Source organism: Triturus cristatus, chromosome 3_1 (assembly GCF_964204655.1).
Source record: "Triturus cristatus chromosome 3_1, aTriCri1.1, whole genome shotgun sequence".
Lineage (NCBI taxonomy): Eukaryota > Metazoa > Chordata > Amphibia > Caudata > Salamandridae > Triturus > Triturus cristatus.
In genome coordinates this window covers 400,129,920-400,149,535 of record NC_140583.1, presented here as the reverse complement: position 1 = coordinate 400,149,535, position 19,616 = coordinate 400,129,920, and the positions used below count along the sequence as shown (strand labels likewise).

The 19,616-nt window shown below is 48.9% G+C and overlaps 1 protein-coding gene across 2 annotated transcripts in view; it reads right to left on the bottom strand.

Annotated features, from left to right (window-relative positions):
• AP4E1 (adaptor related protein complex 4 subunit epsilon 1) overlaps positions 1 to 19,616 on the bottom strand; it is a 417,135-nt gene that overhangs the window by 239,997 nt on the left and 157,522 nt on the right. For both annotated transcript variants that reach the window (XM_085644188.1, XM_085644189.1), the window contains exon 12: positions 9,842 to 9,954. In XM_085644188.1, coding sequence (XP_085500314.1) covers positions 9,842 to 9,954 — 113 coding nt within the window. The remainder of the gene's footprint in view (positions 1 to 9,841; positions 9,955 to 19,616) is intronic.

The following is a 19,616-nucleotide window of genomic DNA, read 5'->3' as shown; positions in this document are numbered from 1 at the left end:
TCGCCGACAAGTTTTCTTGATCCGGTCGCATTCTCCATGAGATGTTGTATTATTTTTAGCCATTTGCGCTGTCTCGCGACAGTTCGCGCCCGCAGTGACGTCATGCGTCGCGCGATCACGTCTTTCTTCTCGCGATCATGCACCGCGAGACAACTCAAAACAAGATGGCCGCGCCCGCAAGCAACCACATGGGTAAGTTGGCGACCCGCAACCATGCAGAAAATCTCGCGAACATGCCGGAATTAAAACTTCCGCATCTTCGCGATATTTCCGCTTGTTTGCGATAATTTTAAACATTTTCGCGATAATTTGCGAAAGTTATTTTCGCAAATTCCGCCCACCCCTATTCAGCACAACATCATACCCCTAGACCCGACCATCATAAAGCAGAAACCATACCGCATTCCAGCAGCAAGAACGGAGGCAGTAGAGAAATAAGTAATAGCCATGTTGCAGGCTCATATCATAGAACCTTCCACAAGCAATTGGTGCTCCCCAATCGTGATTGTGCCAAAACCAGACGGAAGTCTACGTACGTTTCTGCATTGATTTCGTCAGGTGAATAGCATCATCAAATTCGATTCTTATCCGATGCCAAGAATAGATGAACTAATTGAGCGGTTAGGAAATGCCAGATACATGTCGACCTTTGACCTTACTAAGGGTTATTGGCAGATACCACTAACTCCTCAGGCCAGAGAAAAGACCACCTTTGCAACTCCCTCAGGCCTTTATCAGTTTAAAATACTCCCTTTCGGCCTCCATGGGGCACCAGCAACATTTCAGCGGCTAATGGACCGCTTATTGAGACCCCATGCAGAATACGCTGCCGCCTATTTAGAGGACATAGTCGTCTATAGCCCAACCTGGACAGAGCATTTGATACATTTGGCTGTTGTGTTTTCGGCCATCCAAGATGCCGGTCTCAGGATAAACCCAAAGAAATCACTGTTGGTCACTGACTCCAATCAGTATCTCGGATACACGATACAGAAGGGGCTCATTACACCTCAACTAAACAAAATCGAAGCCATCAAAACTCTCCCCGCTCCCAAAACAAAACATGATATACGCTCCTTCCTTGGGTTCATTTGCCACTATAGACGGTTTATCTCGAATTTCTCTTCCTTAGCCAGTCCCCTGACCGATCTTTTGACCAAGACCTGCTCATCCCGAACAACAACCTGAAATGCCACGCGCGAAAGCAGTTTCAATCCCTAAAGAAAGCCATCTGCACAGCACCCGTATAACACTGTCCTGATTTCCACAAACAATTCATCCTCCAAACGGATGCCTCTGGTCTGGGTCTGGGTGGCGTACTATATCAGCCTGACTTAAATGGTGATCTTAAGCCTCTTCTTTTTATCAGTCGGAAACTATTCCCCAGGGAGGTACACTACTCCACCATTGAAAGAGAGTGTATAGCCATCACATGGGCAGTTGAGGCTCTTCAATATTGTCTGTTGGGACGTTCATTCACCATACTCACTGATCATGCCCCACTCACCTGGATTGTGAAAAACAAAGACTCCAATCAGCGCATCCACAGGTGGTTTTTAGCACTGCAACCCTTTTCCTTTCAGACAATGCACGTCCCTGGTACCCGGCAAATCTGGGCGGACTACATGTCCAAGAATCCCTCCACTGAATGGCCCCACCGTTCATTCCTAAGGGGGTAGATCTGTAAAGATGACGCCGCCGGGGCGGACGGGAAGTGGGAGATGAACGAGCAGAGTCCATCTCTACCGAAGTGGGTAGTGGTCTAGTGTCGGCCCAAGTGAGGAGTCTCTGACGAAGGTGGAAGTAAGACGCACAAAAAGCACGGAGGACGAGGAGATGGCGCGTGATATCGGAGGAAGACGGACGGAGAGTGCGGAGCAAAGCAGAGAGGCAGAGGACGGCGGAGAGGAGCAGAGGAGACTGAGTCAGAAGAGTTTATTGTACACTGCATCCATAAGCGGTGGACTGAAGGAGGGAGAAGATGCTCCGGCCCTGGAGACGGGCCGTGGCATGAGGCGGGTACCCCTCAGGGAATCGTTCTGGTGGGAAGGTAGGGCACTCGGGTGACGATAGTTAACAATTCTAAATCCCGCACAACCCTTCCTGCACGTATGCACTGGCAGTATAGACCAGAAACGAGCCAAAAGGATGAGAGAGATGAGAGAGATGAGAGAGATGAGATGAGATGAATCTCGACCCTGACGGACCAGGACTTTTGGAGAGAAGCCATCTCCTACATCTTTGTGTTACCCTTCTGTTTGGACATAATACCTACAACCCTGACAATCCTCGTTCATCCTGAGAACACTAATAAATTACGTTCTGCACACTACAGCGTCCTGTGGTCGCTTAAGCCCTCGGCAGCCCTCGTGGCTACAATTACATAGATTCTCCCACTGAATCCCCAAGGTCAGAACAGTCCACACATAAAGGAATGGGGTAAACTCCAGGGAAGCTACAACAGATAATAGAAACATAGTAAAGCTCCACACCATAAACATCAAAAGAGACTTTACAATGGCTATCACTATGAAAACGTCTGACACAGATTTCTAGTTATGGAGGGTGGTGAAAGGTTTAGTTACATTGTGTACTTCAGCTTAAAAGTAAATATGTGTGTCTTACAAAAAGTGGAGCTCTCATGACAATACGTAGAAACAATAGTTTAATCCGGTGAATGAGACTCCTGGACACGGTGAAGATTTCTTGATGTTTGTTTCTTAAAAGTAAGTATTCCATGAACTATCTCAGTCACCGCCTTTAGGCTGCTCTCCGTGTCTCTCGTTTCAAAAGATAACATTCCAATTACAACAGTGTAGGCTGGTGACAGCATCTAGCTCCATGACCGAATACAATTCCACCTAAGCAGATACCACACCCGTCCCTCCTATATAACAAAATGCATAATAGAAACAACACAAAGAAATCCAAAACACAACACCATCTGCACCACTTAATACATTGCAATAAAATAGTTACTTCATCATGATTGCAGGAAATTTACAAATTATTATTCACTACTAGACATCTCTAAATATTTAGGTGTCTTCGGCACTCTCTGACTCTTCCTTCTCAGTTCACTCTTCCCACCACCATCTCCCTTCATGCTGGTTTCCTCATCCTCTTTGACACCTTTTATCACAACAACTCTGTTCAAATTCCATATCTTCGTGTCTGTTGTTTTTACAGCATTTCTAAACAATTCCACTACTCTAAAAGGATTGAAGAATTTCGCCCCTTGACTATTCCCTGATTTTCTTTCCATCACCCAATCACAAACCTGTAATTTGGTGACCTTCACTCTCCTTCTGTCATCAACACATTCTTTCCTTCTTTCCAGCAACTCCTTTTCTCTCCTATTTTCCTTTACTCTCCTCGCTCCCTGGACTCTTTGCATTCACCCAAGCCGGAGACGCCACATTGTTCAGCCTACTCCCTCTAAACAACTGAAAATGAGTTTTTCCTGTAACTAAGTGAGGAGTTAAATGATATATTTCAACTTTCTTTCACACCCTCTCTTTCCATCCCAAACCACAACAGTTAGCTAGTTGCTCTTTCTCACTGCTACCATGGGAACCCACCACTTTGTTCCCTCTACTTCTTCAATCATTCCCTCCTTCTCCAAGATTGCCAACTCCTAATCCATGTCAGCTTTAACAGGGGTACGTTTCTCACTTTTCTCTGTATGCCTATGTTGGAGGGAGGCCCACCGGGTAGTCGGGGAGACTATTCCGGGCACATTCCTACCGCAAAGTTTATAGCCGAGCGCCGCTGAGAAGCCCCCTCGGGGAGGTCTTTCTCCTATATTCGTACTAGGCCCAGTAACACCACCACACAGGACTCAATAGTAGTTGCGAGATTAGATTCTTTATCGGCAGCAATACGGGCAATACGGGCAATATTTACAGAGGGATCCTATCAGTGTCTCAATGTTCGTTCAAGAGGGTAGGGTAGCGGGACAGTCTTAGTGCCAGCCAGGCACGGGAGGGCTCTGCGCCGGACCTTGGATGCTGGTCTCAGAGCGGCTCGGACGTGGAGAGCCGCGACGTCGTCTGCAGGGCTCGGATGGTAGTTCCGCTTAGGTCGAGCCGCGACACAGTCAGCAGGGCTCTGGTGGTAGGTCCGCTTCGGTCGAGCCGCGACGAGGTCAGCTGGGCTCTGGTGGTAAAGTTCAACAAGGTCGGGCCGCGACGGCGTCAGCAGGGCCCCAAAGGTTCGTGAAGGTCTTTAAGCACGGTGGAGCCGCGACGTCGTCAGCAGGGCTCAAGGGGTGGTTCAGGATGAGTCTTCTTCCGTAGGGTCAGCAGCGATCCGATCAGCAGGGCTCTTGACTCCAGGATACAACTACTGCCCTGTTGTCGGGTCGCCTCAGATATAGGACGGGAGTCCTTTGATGTCCGGACCCGTGCGCCCGGAGGGGGCGGAGAGGCCGGGTAGGGAGCGGCCAGACGCCCAGCAGGAGAGACGCCAGGCCCCAGAGAGCTGTGGGTTGATCACACCTAGGTGTGGAGAGACGGTAGGGGGTCCCATCGATACTGCCCTCCGCCGGGAGTGGGAAGGGCTCACGTGGTATCCCCCGGGCCAGGGATTGGCGTCTCGATGTCGGGCCTCGCTGGGACCGAGGCCGGGTAGAACAGGGTCATACAGGTGGTCACGTGGAGTGACGTGCAATCCAAGATGGAGGAGCCCCGATGTGCATGGGACCTCGTGCGGCTTAGCGCGGGGAAACAGGACCACGCCACGAGGCCGGCTCCCACAGCCTTATTCACAAACCCACATAAATATCCTAGTTCTTTACTAAACATCCTGCTTGAATTTCTCATCAGCCATGTTATCATCAATCAGTTGAATGTGTTGTTCGCCCACATTTTTAAGCTTAATAGGAGGATCACTATTTAGGTCAAGAATCACCCCCAAAACCTTCTGAACCAACTCAAAATGCGGTCACCACTAGATGACACATATACCTTCCCCACCAAAGACCTCCCTTTGTACTCAACCATTCCCTCAAAAAACGCTGACAATTTTATCAGTTCACTACTATATGCATATGGCTTAATATCTGGTCCCAATAGCTTAACTTTTGTGAGGAGTCTTTTGGCATAAAATGATTTTGAGATCAGAGTTATTTTAGCACCGGAATCGAATAATACCTTTGTGGTTCACTTCCACGTGTATTTCATCAACAGTTCACTTCTTTTACCCTTCATTCACCTGAAACACTATTTGAACACACTCAGGCTCCTCGTCACTTTCATCTTGATGCACATCAATCACCTCAACGTTTCCCTTGACTATTTTACTTTTGCACTCACTCTGAAAATGCCCCATTTTTCCACAATTCCTGCAAGTTACTTTTATTGCTGGCCATTCTTTGTAGAAAGCCAAATGACTTTTACTCCCACATCTGAAACATTTTCTTTCCGCACTAAAATGTTTCCCCTCGCACCATACCTTTTTCAGTACTTAATGCCTTGAGCACAACTTTTTTCCTTTACCTCATTTACGTCCTGCCCAGAATCCTTTTTAATAACATCCACACATTTCATCGAATGTTCAATTCTTTTAGCAATTACTAGAACTTCATCCAGAGCAGGATCATCTCTTAGCCATAGTGTGTCATGCACTTTGTCTATGTTTCAACGAAGTATGAATTGATCCTTTATTCTTTCCTCCACAGCACCTGAAAATTACATGGAGAGGCTAATTTCCTCAAATCCGTGTTGTAATCTTCCACAGATTCGCCATTTATTTGCGCCCTTCAACTGAAATGACCTCTCTAAAATGGTGCTGACCTTCGGTAAATAATAGATGTCTAACCTTTTAATATACAGATTATACTCATTCAGGCTCACCGCATTATTATTATCCGGGACTTCAGGCAGCTGATCGAACACCTCCTGTCCTTCCAGTCTCAAACATTGTAATAGTAAGGTTGCATTGTGCTCAGAACCCAACGAGGTACCAAATACCCTTGCATACCTCTCAAAAACCGTCTTCCACCTATTCCATTGCATATAAGGCTCCCCAAGTGAAGTCAAGAAAAAAGGGAGGAGCCGTTACGTTTTGCATCTTGATGAATGTCCCCCACAACAGAAATACACTCACTACAGTATTCGCAGATCTGTAGCCTTATAAGTACAATTAAGGGCGTGCCATATTGCATCTTTGTAGATGTAGCAGATAATGTTCTGAATTGAAGCATCTAATTATTGCAGTAAATGACGAATCTCTTCCATTTAACTGCATAGCAAGCTCTAGTAGTGGGGCGTCTGGCTTCCTTAATAATGTTCGTACAGTCCGGTAGTAGGTTTAGGTAACCGAACTCTAGGATTTCAGGAGCCAGATCGCTATATTCAGTTGTGTTGGATCTGGGTGCCTTCTCTCCATGGTTCTGCGTTAGCAGCTTTGGGGAGCGACGTAAGTTTTGGTTTGGAACTACTGAGAGTTCGAGTAGTGTTGTGAACCATGGTTGCCGTGCCCATGTTGGAGCAACTAGGATCATCTTGAGAGACTGTTGTTTGAGCTTGCGTAATACTAGCGGAAAGACCAAGAGTGGCGGAAAAGCGTACGCATGTCTGCCTGACCAGTTCATCCAGATCGCATTGCCCTTGGACAACGGGTGTGGGAACCTGGCGGCGAAGGTTGGGCATTTTGCGTTTGATTATGTGACAAACAGATCTATGTCTGGTTGGCCCCACATCTGGAAGAAGGGTTGAAGAACTTGCGGATGAAGTTCCCATTCGTGTATCTGTTCAGTCTGATGACTTAACATATCCGCCATCTGATTGTTCACGCCTGGAAGATGTTCAGGCAGAAGATATATGTTTTGTGGAATGGCCCATCTCCATATACTTTGCGCTAGGTGAGACAGCTGAAAAGAATGTGTTCCTCCTTGTTTCTGTATGTAATACATTGCTGTCATATTGTCTGTGCGGACTAGGACAGCTTTGTTGAGGAGATGTGTTTGGAATGATTTTAACGCTAGAAAAATTGCCAGTAATTCTAGGAAATTGATGTGGAACAGTTTTTGTTGAGTGGTCCACCTGCCCTGAATTGTGTGGTTTAGGAGATGGGCTCCCCAGCCGGTGAGTGATGAGTCTGCTGTTAGCACTATCTGTGGAACCGGCTCTAGGAACTGCCGCCCTCTGGAAAGGTTTTGTGTGTTCTACCACTGCAGAGAGCGATGTGTGCGGCTGTCCACCAACACCAGATCTGTAAGTTGACCTTGAGCCTGGTTCCACCGACGTGCTAAGCATTCCTGTAAAGGGTGCATCTGAAGTTCTGCGTGAGGTACAATAAAATGCAAGAGGCCATCATTCCTATGAGCTGCATAAACACTCGTGCTGGGAGAGAGTGTTGGGGCTGAAACATGGAGATGAGGGTTTGCATACTGGCTATCTTTGCCGGATTGGGGTATGCTAGAGCTTTGGAAGTGTCTATTGTGGCTCTATTGTGGCTCCTGGATACTGGTGTATGTAGGAGGGTTGAAGGTGTAACTTGGTGTAGTTTACTGTGAACCCCAAGTTGTGTAGCAGCTGAATAGTTTGAGGAGTGTGTTGAACACACTGGTTGTATGACTTGGCTTTTATGAGCCAGTCGTCGAGGTATGGAAATACATGGATTTGTTGTCTTCGCAAGTGTGCTGCTACTACTGCAAGGCACTTTGTGAACACACTGGGTGCTGTGGTCACCCCAAATGGAAGGACTTTGAAGTGATGGTGTTGGCCATCCACTGTGAACCTTAGGTATTTTCTGTGAGCAGGGTGTATGGGGATATGGAAGTAGGCGTCCTTGAGATCTAGTGTGGCAAGGAAGTCGCCTTGTTGAAGCAGTGGAAGAACCTGTTGAAGAGTGATCATGTGAAAATTATCTGACTGTATGTAGAGATTGAGAGGTCTGAGGTCTAATATTGACCTTAGGGTACCGTCTTCTTAGGGGATTAGGAAATATAGAGAGTGAGCTCCTGTTCCTTGATGTTGTATGGGGACTGATTCTATTGCATGCTTTTGAAGCAGCGAAAGAACTTCCTGTTTAAGGAGTGTCAGATGTTTTTGGATATTGGACGCTGCTTGGGTGGTATGTTGGGTGGAATGAAAACAATACAGTCGCGTTTTTTGATGGTTTGCACGTCGAAAAGGTTTGGGTAATACGGTACCGAACCGGAGCGCAATGGAACCTGATAGCGGAAAAATACAATCTGAGGATGGAGTCGATGCCCATGCGCACTATAGTCCAAGGAAGGAGTCACCTATCTCGTGACTACAAAAGACTTCTTCCAAGACAACAACAAGGTGCAAGCATCCGAGCCCAACACCACTTAGCGATCTATGCGCAGAGTGTGAATTCTGCAGCTCATATGCCTCGAACACACACATATATATATCTATCTCTATCTATATATCAAGGCTCATAGGGGTGTCCATACAACAAGCAGCACTCGAGCGCGGTTAAAGTTGTCCCCTTTACAAGCTTTATTGGCATACAGGTAGCTTTCCTCAGTATTCTCACCGGCACACAACCAAAGCCTTACGCGTTTCGTTACACAACTTCTTCAGAGGCATATTGGTTGAAAGAGGCAGTTTGGGACACACCTCCCCCTTTATACCAAATCATACGCTGATATGCAGCTGCTCTAAATGAGCATGTACGTGTAGGTTTCCTGGGATTTGTAGTCCGTATTATATCCACAGATGGATGCCTCTTGTAATGAATGCACAATCAAAGCTCACCTTGAGCCCCAAGGAAGGTGCACTGCTAAATCCGATAATCGCGCTCCACTTTTGAGTCCTTGTTAAGACCTGTGGCCCTCTGCAGTCCTGGGGTGGTGCATGCTTCGCGGCTGGACCGTCGCGTATAACATCAAGGCTCATAGGGGTGTCCATCCAACAAGCAGCACTCGAGCGCGGTTAAACTTGTCCCCTTTACAAGCTTTATTGGCATACAGGCAGCTTTCCTCAGCCTTACGCATTTCGTTACACAACTTCTTCAGAGGCATATTGGTTGGTCCAGCCGCGAAGCAAGCACCACCCCAGGACTGCAGGGGGCCACGGGTCTTAACAAGGACTCAAAAGTGGAGCGCGATTATCGGATTTAGCAGTGCACCTTCCTTGGGGCTCAAGGTGAGCTTTGATTGGGCATTCATTACAAGAGGCATGCATCTGTGGATATAATACGGACTACAAATCCCAGGAAACCTACACGTACATGCTCATTCAGAGCAGCTGCATATCAGCGTATGATTTGGTATAAAGGGGGAGGTGTGGCCCGAAACTGCCTCTTTCAACCAATATGCCTCTGAAGAAGTTGTGTAACGAAACGCGTAAGGCTTTGGTTGTGTGGCGGTGAGAATACGGAGGAAAGATGCCTGTATGCCAATAAAGGTTGTAAAGGGGACAAGTTTAACCGCGCTTGAGTGCGGCTTGTTGTATGGACACCCCTATGAGCCTTGATATATATATATACACACACACACACACACACTTGTATATCCCCTTTTCAGTTTTGACTGCAGTGGAAAACCACTAAACTATTTGTCTGAGTTCATGTTTACCTTACCTTGTTTTTCATAAGAGAGCTTACATGACATAATGGAATGCTGCCATCCTTGGTCTCTGTCCGAGTCTCCTTGAAAAGGAGGGTATTAGGGTAGTACTTTTAGGTCCAAGGCACCTTTCAGTGACAAAGGAGCTGAAGGTGAATGATTGAGCTTTATAAATGCTTAAACATAAATAAGTCTCTTCTGCATCCTAGGCTACTAAAATAAACTAAAAAATAATATAAAACAATTCACAAACTAAAATTGCATTCAGTCATAGCAATTATAGTGTATTAATCTTACCTTCAGCCAGAAGCCTCAAGAAATTGTTTGGAATGTCAGGGTGCATCACGTCTCCACCTACAGAAAAAACTGCATTCATCGTCTGTATAAACCACTCATTGTTAGGAGAGTATGTGACAGGTTTATTAAGGAAAATTCTACTACTTTTTCAAAGCAGGAAACTCTAAGAAATCAAAATCTCAAAAGACATAAAACAATATCAAGAAGGGTGAACACCTAACCATGATATTTCCTTAAAATTAATTTCCAATTCCAATTCCAATTCCAAAAATTCTTTATTTCGGCCATATAGACCATAAAAGATGCAATGCAAACATTACAAACATTAAAACATTATTTTAAAACACATTTAAATAGAGTCCGCTCTCCCAGCGAGGAGTGATTTAAAATTACATTAGAAAGTTCATTAGAAAGTTCAAGGGGCTTCAGACGATTTTTTCTTTCTGATCAACCATATGGCCATAAGAAATTTGGAAACAGCAAACACAATGTGGCCCAGGGTGCTAGTTTTCAAAATCCTGTATGCCTGTGCATACTCTCTGAACCCCAGGTTCTTACAGAGCGGTGCTATCCAGTATTTTCTGGGCCTTTGGTATGCAGGGCACACAAACAAGATGTGGGGGTCATCTTCCACATGGTTGTTACAGCAGGGACATGTTTTATCGCCCCCATTTGTCCACTTAGAGGTGTATGAATTAATAGGTAGCGTGCTAAGTCTCCATTGAACATACAGTTTCCTCGCCAGGATGGGAAAGATAAAATCCATAAAAGGTTCAAAAACATAAGAATTTTTGGATTCTAAGAATCGCAAAGTTAGGGTGCCGCTATTTTGAGCGTCCATCAAGTGAGCAAGGGACCTGGCTTTATAAATTTGTGCCAGGGCTTTGCGCGAGATTGTTTGGCAGCCTCGCGCGGGGTCCTCCCACAGGACACGGAGATTGATGGCAGACAGTTCATTTTCCACAAAGGTGAGCCAGGGGATTTTGCCGCTGCAGTTTAAACTCATGACATGGGTAAGATCCTCCCTATAATGATGAAGTTCGTCCGTAGACCAGAGCCTGTGCCAGAACTTCACTGGCTTTGACACAAGCTCCTCTGCAATAGGGGGGAGACCCATGTCCATTCTCAGAGGCTGAAGTGGCGTGGCACTTGGAAGGGCTAGAAGGCGCCTTAGAAAACTATTTTCCACTGTTGATAAGCCCTTCACCGCTTTGTATCCCCATAGCTCACTGCCATACATGGCCGCAGCCTTGGCCTGGGTCTTGTAAGTTTCAAGGGCCGGGCTTATGGGCTTAAAGGAAGAAGTGTTAGCCACTTTCAGGATTGCACCAGACAGTTGGGATAATTTGGCCTTAGATCGTACTATCTGTCGGTCCCATGCTAAATTTTCCTGCAGTGTTACCCCCAGATATATGAAGGTGGACACCCTCTCAAGGCTGGCGGTCCCCAGGGTGGGATTGGGCCTAGTTTTGGTTGGTGGGTTGAAGATCATGAACTTGGTCTTTTCAGTGTTCACCTCCAACCCATGCTGATGGCAGAAAAGACCAAATCCATCCAGGATACTCTGGATCCCCATGGGGGATTTTGAAAGGAGGAGGGTGTCGTCGGCAAACATGATTGCCGGTACCTTCCTACCTGCCAGACAGGGGGCGTCGTTGTCCTTGACGTTTTCCAGGTGTGAGATGACGTTATTAATGAATAAGCAAAACAGGGTCGGTGCCAAGACACAACCCTGCCTCACACCTCGATGAACAGGAAACCTGGATGAAAGTTTGCCATCTTTCCCACACCTGACTTGCGCATAGTTGTTCTCATGCAGCCTGGCTAAGATGTTAAGTAGCTGGGGGGGAATTCCTAACTTTTCCAGCACCTCCCAAAGTTTCCTGCGCGGGACTAGGTCAAAGGCTGACTTCAGATCCACGAAGACCATGTACAATCTCCCGCCCTCGATCCTCACCGTCTTCCAGTAGAGGAGAACGAGGCGGAAGATCTGGTCCATGGTCGACGTGTTTTTCCTGAAGCCAGCCTGCAGGGGACTCATGATGTCATTTTCCTCGACCCAGTCTAATAGATGGTTCAAAATAAGGCGCGCAAAAAGCTTTTGGGGAACATCTATCAGGCTAATAGGCCTGTAATTTGCCGGACTCAAAGGGGACCCTTTCTTGTAAATCGGAACTATTTCAGCCCCTAGCCAAGAGGAAGGGACCGCCATACCTCCCAAAATAGCATTAAAAAGAACAAGAAAGTACGGGGCCCAAATGTCAGGGTGGTATCTGAACAAATCACCGGGTAGCTTATCCAACCCCGGTGCCTTCCCCAGCGCTAAGCGCTCCAGTGCTAGCTTCACCTACCCCAATTTCAATTGAGCCCTTACAAGCCTATGCGGAGGTGTGATACCTCCATGAGCTGATTAACAAATGTACAGCTGACATTCAGCAAAGAGAACAGTTTACAAAATATCAATCTTACTCCTACAGTGGAATGGGGGAACTTATACAAACTGGCTGCTATTGGCAATAATAAATGGATAAAGTGTTGTGCTACCAATCGGAAAAATTACTTACCTTTGGTAATGCCTTACCTGGTACATCTGATAGCTGCAGATTCCTTACCTTTGAACATATATCAAAACAACACCTTCCCCGGAGAAGGGACTGCGGAATAGTTTTAGACCAGAAAATCCTGCAGAACAGAGCAGCCAAACAGGCCCTCCCTGTGAACCTGAGAATCCCGGCAATAGTGTCTGGAGTACTGTTTGATACCGACCTCTCATTTACTGCCCAGATCAATCGGGTGGTTGGAATATGCTTTGGCATACTTAAGAGCCTAAGGAAGATTCTTGACCTACTTCCAGCCAATGCCAGGCAGACCCTTGTTCATGCTTTGGTCACCTCTAGACTTGACTACTCTAATCTCCTGTATCTGGGTGCCACAGCAAAAAGCCTAAATCGCCTCCAGGTACTTCAAAATGCCACAGCCCGGCTGGTACTGAGGCTTCCTAGAAGATCACCCTCTAAAGCTGCCTTGAAGTCCCTTCACTGGCTGCCGGTCAGGGAGAGGATTATCTTCAAGGCACTCTGCATGTGTCATCGCATTATAATGAGTAGGGCGCCCTCACCCCTTTACAATCTCATTACTCCTTATAGACCGGAGAGGAGGCTCAGATCCTCAGACACGGGACTTGTAGTTGTCCCCACAATTCGTAAAGCTCCGATGGGAGGGAGATCTTTTAGATTTCTTGCGGCCAAGAATTGGAATTTGCTCCCGATGGAGCTGCGCCTCGAACCCTCAGACTAAATTCAGAAAAAAATTAAAAACTCACCTTTTCCGCTCTGCACTGATCTGACCTCCTTGCTTTAGCGGCCTCTCTTTTCCTCTCAGCGCGGGGACACGTCGGTGTACGTAACCATGCGCTTTATAAACTTCCAAAATAATAATAATAATAAAATGTATGCAGAGACGCCCATGTGGCAGCTCGACAGATATCAGCAATCGAAACCCCGCGCTGGAGGGCTGTGGTGGTTGCCTTTGCCATGTTGGAATGGGCCCTAAGGCCTTCCGGAGGCAGTTTCTTTACCAAGTTGTAACAGATTTTTATACAGAGGATGACCCAACGAAAGATGTTCCTCTTTTGAACAGCACGCCCCTTATTTCCTCCCACGTACCCTATAAAGAGTTGGTCATCCATCTGGAACTCTTTAGTGCAATCAAGATAAAATGATAATGCTCTCTTTGGAGCCAGGCAGTGGAGACTCTCCTCTTATTTAGAAGGATGCGGAGGTGCATAGAAAGAGAGCAGAGTAACTGCCTATCCCAGATGAAAGGGAGTTATTGGCGCAGCCACATAGCAGGCGGTCCCACTTCCACCCACCCCACATCTCCCCTGCAACAATAGTCATCGATACATAGATTGGAATGGGCAACACCAATTCACACGACTGAGTAACTCCCGTGATGCAGCCAACTCGCCCACTTATACATCTCTTCATGTCCCCCCGCCTTCCCTTCCACCCCCCCTTTCCACATACACCCTACGTGCTCCATACACTGAAACTCTTATACCTTTCCCCTTACGCCTTCCTAAAGGGGACCTGCCCCCTCTTGTACTAGTCATCCTCCCTACTTGCAGCCCCTCTCTCAACAACCCCACTGGCAACTACCGCCCGCCCTCTTCCTATACCCTCTCCTGCCTCATCCCACCCTCCACCCCTCCCTCTTTTCCCCCCAGACACTCAGACCTGCAGTCCCCCAGTAAAAGACTCACACCTCTCCACCCTGATGGCAATGGAGGGGCCCACTGACACCATGCAATAGCACTGTCCACCCCACCCGCAGGCAGCGACCACCTTAGCAGTGACATATGACTACTACAATACTGATAGCAAACATGGAGGAATCGGCCACGACTATCACTACCCCCCCCTTCCATTATCACCTTCACGGTACATTGAACACTCCCTTCTCGTCATTCACCCATATGCCAAAATGTATGGCCCTAACTACATCACTGCTGCCCCCTCGTTTTCGCTATCCATCACACAGGACTTTCTCTCACGAGGTACTCCTCTCCCGCTCCCTCCAATGTGCATGCAGGGGCCCCTAAGGACTCCCTAGAGAACACCAATACCTGATCACCCAACACCTGTGCTCAGTTGCTCGGACTCACCCCCATCCCTCACGATCACTACCACCACCCGGGTCTATGCATAGGCACCCCTTGCGATTACTAGGCCCATACCTTCTCTACCTGCCGCTCCCCCCCACACCAGCGCACCCCTCCATCCCCTACCTATACCCCCTACTGTGAACTGCGATATACCACTCATCCATGTCATAACTGTATGCAGCTACTGTACATGTTTTTAGGATGAAGACTTTCCATGTTACGTGCCCGTGACATTTCTTAATAAAGAATTACAGCACAAAAAAGAAAGGGAGTAACAACCTTGGGCAAAAAAAAAAAAAAGACGCCCTAGTTCTCAGCACCACTTTGTCTGGAAAAACTGTCAGGTAAGGAGGATGTGATGACAGTGCCTGCAGTTTGCTCACCCTCCAAGCACAGGTAATTGCCACTAAGGATGCTGTTTTGATGGTGAGCAACCGTAAAGGGCAGTTGTGCATCGGCTCAAACGGTGCGCACATCAAGAATGTGAGGAACAAATTAAGGTCCCATTGTGGCATAAGGAAGAGAGAAAGGGGAAACAAGTGGGTTAACCCCTTCAAAAACCTCTATACCAGAGGGGACTTGAAAAGGCTGATCTGGTAGCTGAAAAAAAGCTGAAAGGGCCAAAAGATAGCCCTTCAAAGTGCCCAAGACCGAGCCCTGCTGGGCCAAGGAAAGGATAAACATATGGATATTTGCCAGGAAGGCAGATAAGAGGTCAATGGGCCTTTCTGTCCAATATTTGCAATAGGTGTTCCATCGGCAGGTGTATACCGATTTCATGGGGGGACACCTGGCTGCCAGAATAACCTCACAGACTTCGGGAGGGAGGTCAAAAGCTGTCAACTGTCACCGCTCAATCTCTACGCAAGGAGCAAGAGGATGGGCAGGTTGAGGTGAAGGACCCTCCCCTGCTGCTGCAACAGAAGATCCTCCCGAAGGGGCAACCTGATAGGAGGATAAATTCTCATGTCTAGAAGCTCGGGATACCAAACTCTCCGTGCCCAGTCCTGAGCCACAAAAATAATTTGCACCGGGTCACTCCTGATCTTCTTGAGCACTCTGGGCAGGAGTGGTATGGGCGGAAAAGCGTATAGGAGGCCTAAGCTCCACTCGCAGCGAAAAGCGTCGCCGAGCGAAAGCGGCCTTGGAGACTCCAACGTGCAAAACTGCTGACATTGCGCGTTCTCTTCAGAGGCGAACAGATCTAACCAAGGCTCTCCCCTCCACTGAAAGAGACCTTGTGCCACCTCCGAATGGAGAGGCCACTCGTGATTCACAAGGCACCTTCAGCTGAGCACGTCCGCCCTGGTGGTCAAAAAACCAGCCAGTTGTTGAACCACCAGGGAAATAGCCTGTTGTTCCAGCCAAGTCCAGAGACGCAGGGCCTTTTGACAAAGAGCCCACGACCCCACTCCGCCCTGTTTGTTGCAGTACCACATGGCCGTAGTGATGTCCGTGAACACCTGTACCAGCCTTCCTTTTATGAATGGCAAAAAGGCTTTCGGTGCCAGTCAGATCGCCGGATGCTCTAAAATATTGATATGGAGCTTGGCTTCCACCAGAGACCACAGTCCTCTGTTCTCCACTTCTCCCAGATGGCCACCCTCTCCCAGAAGGGACACATCTCTCACTACTGTGAGATCTGGGTGGGGGAAGGGAGAGAGGTCTGCCCTTAAACCAACCACGGTCTGTTAGCCATCGCTGAAGGTCTTTCGCAGTGCCCTTCGAAATCTGAACCAGGTCGTTGAGATTTCCTTGATGCTGTGCCCATTGGAACTTTAGGTCCCACTGCAGAGCCCGCATTTGCCACCGTGCATGGTTCACTAGCAGAATGCAGGAGGCCATTAGGCCAAACAGCCTCAGTCATTCTTACCAAAAGGAGGGGATCATGGCTTCTGGCTTCCCGACACGCGGGTCGGGTGAACCGAGTCCACAAGCCGCAGAGTTTGCTGAACTTGTGGGGTCTGCTGGCCGGAATTGGGTTGGCGCGGTTGGTAGCCCCTTCCGTAACCACAAAAGAAGCGAAAGGCAAATGCAGGCCAGGAAGTTGTGGTGAGACCCAAGTACTTTGCCATGTCGTTGAAACACTCAAGGCCAGCATCTGCTTTGTTTCCAAAAAAATGGGAGCCAACGAAGGGCATGTCCATGAGGTTAGCATTGACATTCCGAAAAAACAGATGTTCTCAGCCAGCTTCGTGGAAATCGCTCTGCCAAGTGAGTCGGTCATATCCAAGCCACATCTGATGGTGAACTTTGCTGCATCTCGACCCTCTGAAATAGCTTGGGAGAGTAGAGCTCGGTCCTCCAACCGAGACCATGGACAGCACCTGCGCAACCGTCTCCCATATAGAATGGGTATAATGGCCCAAAAGGCATGCGGTGTTCACCGACCGCAATGCAGACTGACGGAAGAAAAACATTTTCTTTCCAAAACTCTACATTCTCTTTGATTATCTGTCCGGAGGTGCGGGAGAGAATGCGCCACAGGAAATGGAAGTCTTGACCACCAAGCTCTGTGGGGTAGGGCGGGGTTGGCGATGAGGAAAACTGGGTCACCCAAAGCACTGCGATGGCGGCGGGCAATCGTCCTATTCACATGTGCCCCTGTGCTGGGTTTGGACCAAGTGCCCAGAAGGATGTCCGTTAAGGCCTCATTAAAAGGCAGCAAGTGTTCCGAGCTTGAGACCCCAGGCTGCAGGACCTCTGTCAAGATGTTAGTCTTGCTGCCACCATAGGAAGCTGCAGGTGCAGGACTTTCGCAGCCCTACGCACCACCATAGTAAACGATGCCCCCTCCTTCGTAGCCAGGTTAGGTGGAGACAGCATGACAGAGTCTGGGGAGGTGTTCAAACCACTGGCATCACCCAGTTCCTCGTACCAGTTCCTATCTTGTGGGTGCTGGATTTCTAAGGGTTCCTGCTCCCTCTCCCAATCCTCTTCATCCATCCCTAACCCTTCAGAATAGGGAAGGTTGAATGGCATGGAGGTCTGTCGGCGCCAGTCTCGGCATCGGAGGACGCCCGGCTGGCTCTGTGTCGTCAGGAAAGAGGATCGGGAGGTGCCGGTAATACCGAGGACCTCGGCGCTTATCACGGCGCCGAGGAAGGTCGCTGTGGAAGTGCAAATGGTGCCGGTCTGAATCTGGGAACGGGTCCAATCGGAGGCCATGGCGCCGGTGGCTGAAGCTCCAGGCGCAGGTCCCACGGGAACTCCTCCATCATCTGAGCCTGCAGGGTCCAAAAGTGCGTTGGCAGGGTCAGGCCACCCAAATATGGCACACATGGCATCATAGAACTCCTTAAGCTGGGCAGGGGTCGCTCCCGTACCCGGAAATGCAGACAAACGCAGAGCCGGCCCAGGCACCTGCTCCGCTGAGGGGCCTCGAAGGCTGAAGTTCCTCCGCTGCATCGAGAGACGGGCGGGGTGAAGTTGAAGCACGCTTCAACTTTTTATTTTTTGTGGTGCCTCTTGTCTAACTTCAATGTTTTTGACGAAGAGGACTTCGATTCACCGGAGTGGTGCTCGGACCTGCCTCTCGACCGAGACCTGGACCGGGATCGAGACCGACGAGGCGACCTCTGCGGTACCGGACCGTGAGCAGCTGTAGGGAACGCTTCCTCAAAGACTTCGGCACCATGGCCCGGCAGTCGGAGCACGAGTGAGTCGTGCTCCAGGCACCAGAGAAACACTAAGGGGGTGATTATGATGGTGGGCGGATCGCCACCGCCCGGCCGGTGGTGGCGATCCGCCCGTCATCACAACCACATACCCGCCATATTACCATGGCGGGGGTACCGCGGCAGACAGAAAGTCTGTCCGCCGCTTTTCTGCCAGTCGGAAATCGTCACGATTGCCCGCCGGGCGGTACTCGGGCATAATATGGTGGCGGTGCCTTATAATGCCTGGCGGTTAAGGCCCTTCCATGGGGGCGATGGCGCCATGGAAGGGCTAGAAAGCAAAAGACACATAATTGATGGACGGAATGCAGAACAAATCAAACATTCACCCCCAGTCAAGAGATCTGGGTTAAATCCATTATTCTTTTGCTCACCATGCCACCCCAGTTTAGACCTGGCCATATGCAAATCGGTCTTGACACTGTGCCTCATGGGAACAGTCCAGCCCAAATTGCCAAGCCAGGTCCTCCCTGGACCGGAAACAAGAATCCTAGGACTGGTTTCGGGGTTTCAATTCTGCATTCTGTCCATCAATTGTTGGTTTTGTATTTGTCACCCTGAGTGGGACGGGCATGCTCAGACATGGGTCCCCTGCTCTCCATGGCACTGGAGTCAAGCTACCCTGGCGGATGAGGGCTGAAAGCCCAAAACCGGTCCTAGGATGCTGGTTTCCAGTCCAGGGAGGACCTGGCTTGGCAGTTCGGGCTGGCCTGTTCCCATTGGGCGCAGGGTCAAGACTGGTTTGCATATGGCTGGGTCCAGACTGGAATGGCATGGTGAGCAAAAAAACTATGGATTTAGGTCCATATCTCTGTACGGGGGTGAATGTATGACATTGTTCTGCATTCTGTCCATCATTGTTGTTTTTGAATTTGCCAAGAAGGGCTGGCGGGAATTGCTTTGGGAGCCCGTTACGGCCCCCGGGGGGGTTGGGGGGCTGCACTTGGGGGGTACCTATGGTACCCCTATACATTGCCATGCGCAAGGTGGCAGGCACCGCGCAGTGCCGGTCACGTTGTGTATGGCAATGCACAACATGCCTCTTTACAGCAGCACCCGCCGCAATGTTAGAGATGCGTGATGCGACCGCCAGGGTGGCAGTCGCATCCTAATTGGCGGTGCGGGACCGCCGCACCCCTCGTGGCCAGTCCCAGCACCGCTAGGGTGGCGGGCGGACTGAAGTCTGCCCACCATCCTAATGGGGACCTATGTGGGGTCCGTGAGCAACATGAGCACGGCTTGAACCCAGAGGTTTTCTTACTTGACATCCTATACACCAAAAGAAGTCGACCAAGTGTTGAAAAAAGTCTGTCAAAAATTGATAGGGGTTAGCTCTCTTCAACGGATCAGCACTGGCTTGCGAGGAAAGAAAAGAACTGATGCCAGTGTACAGGAGTGGCAGTTATATTGACGATGCGGACGTCACCACGAC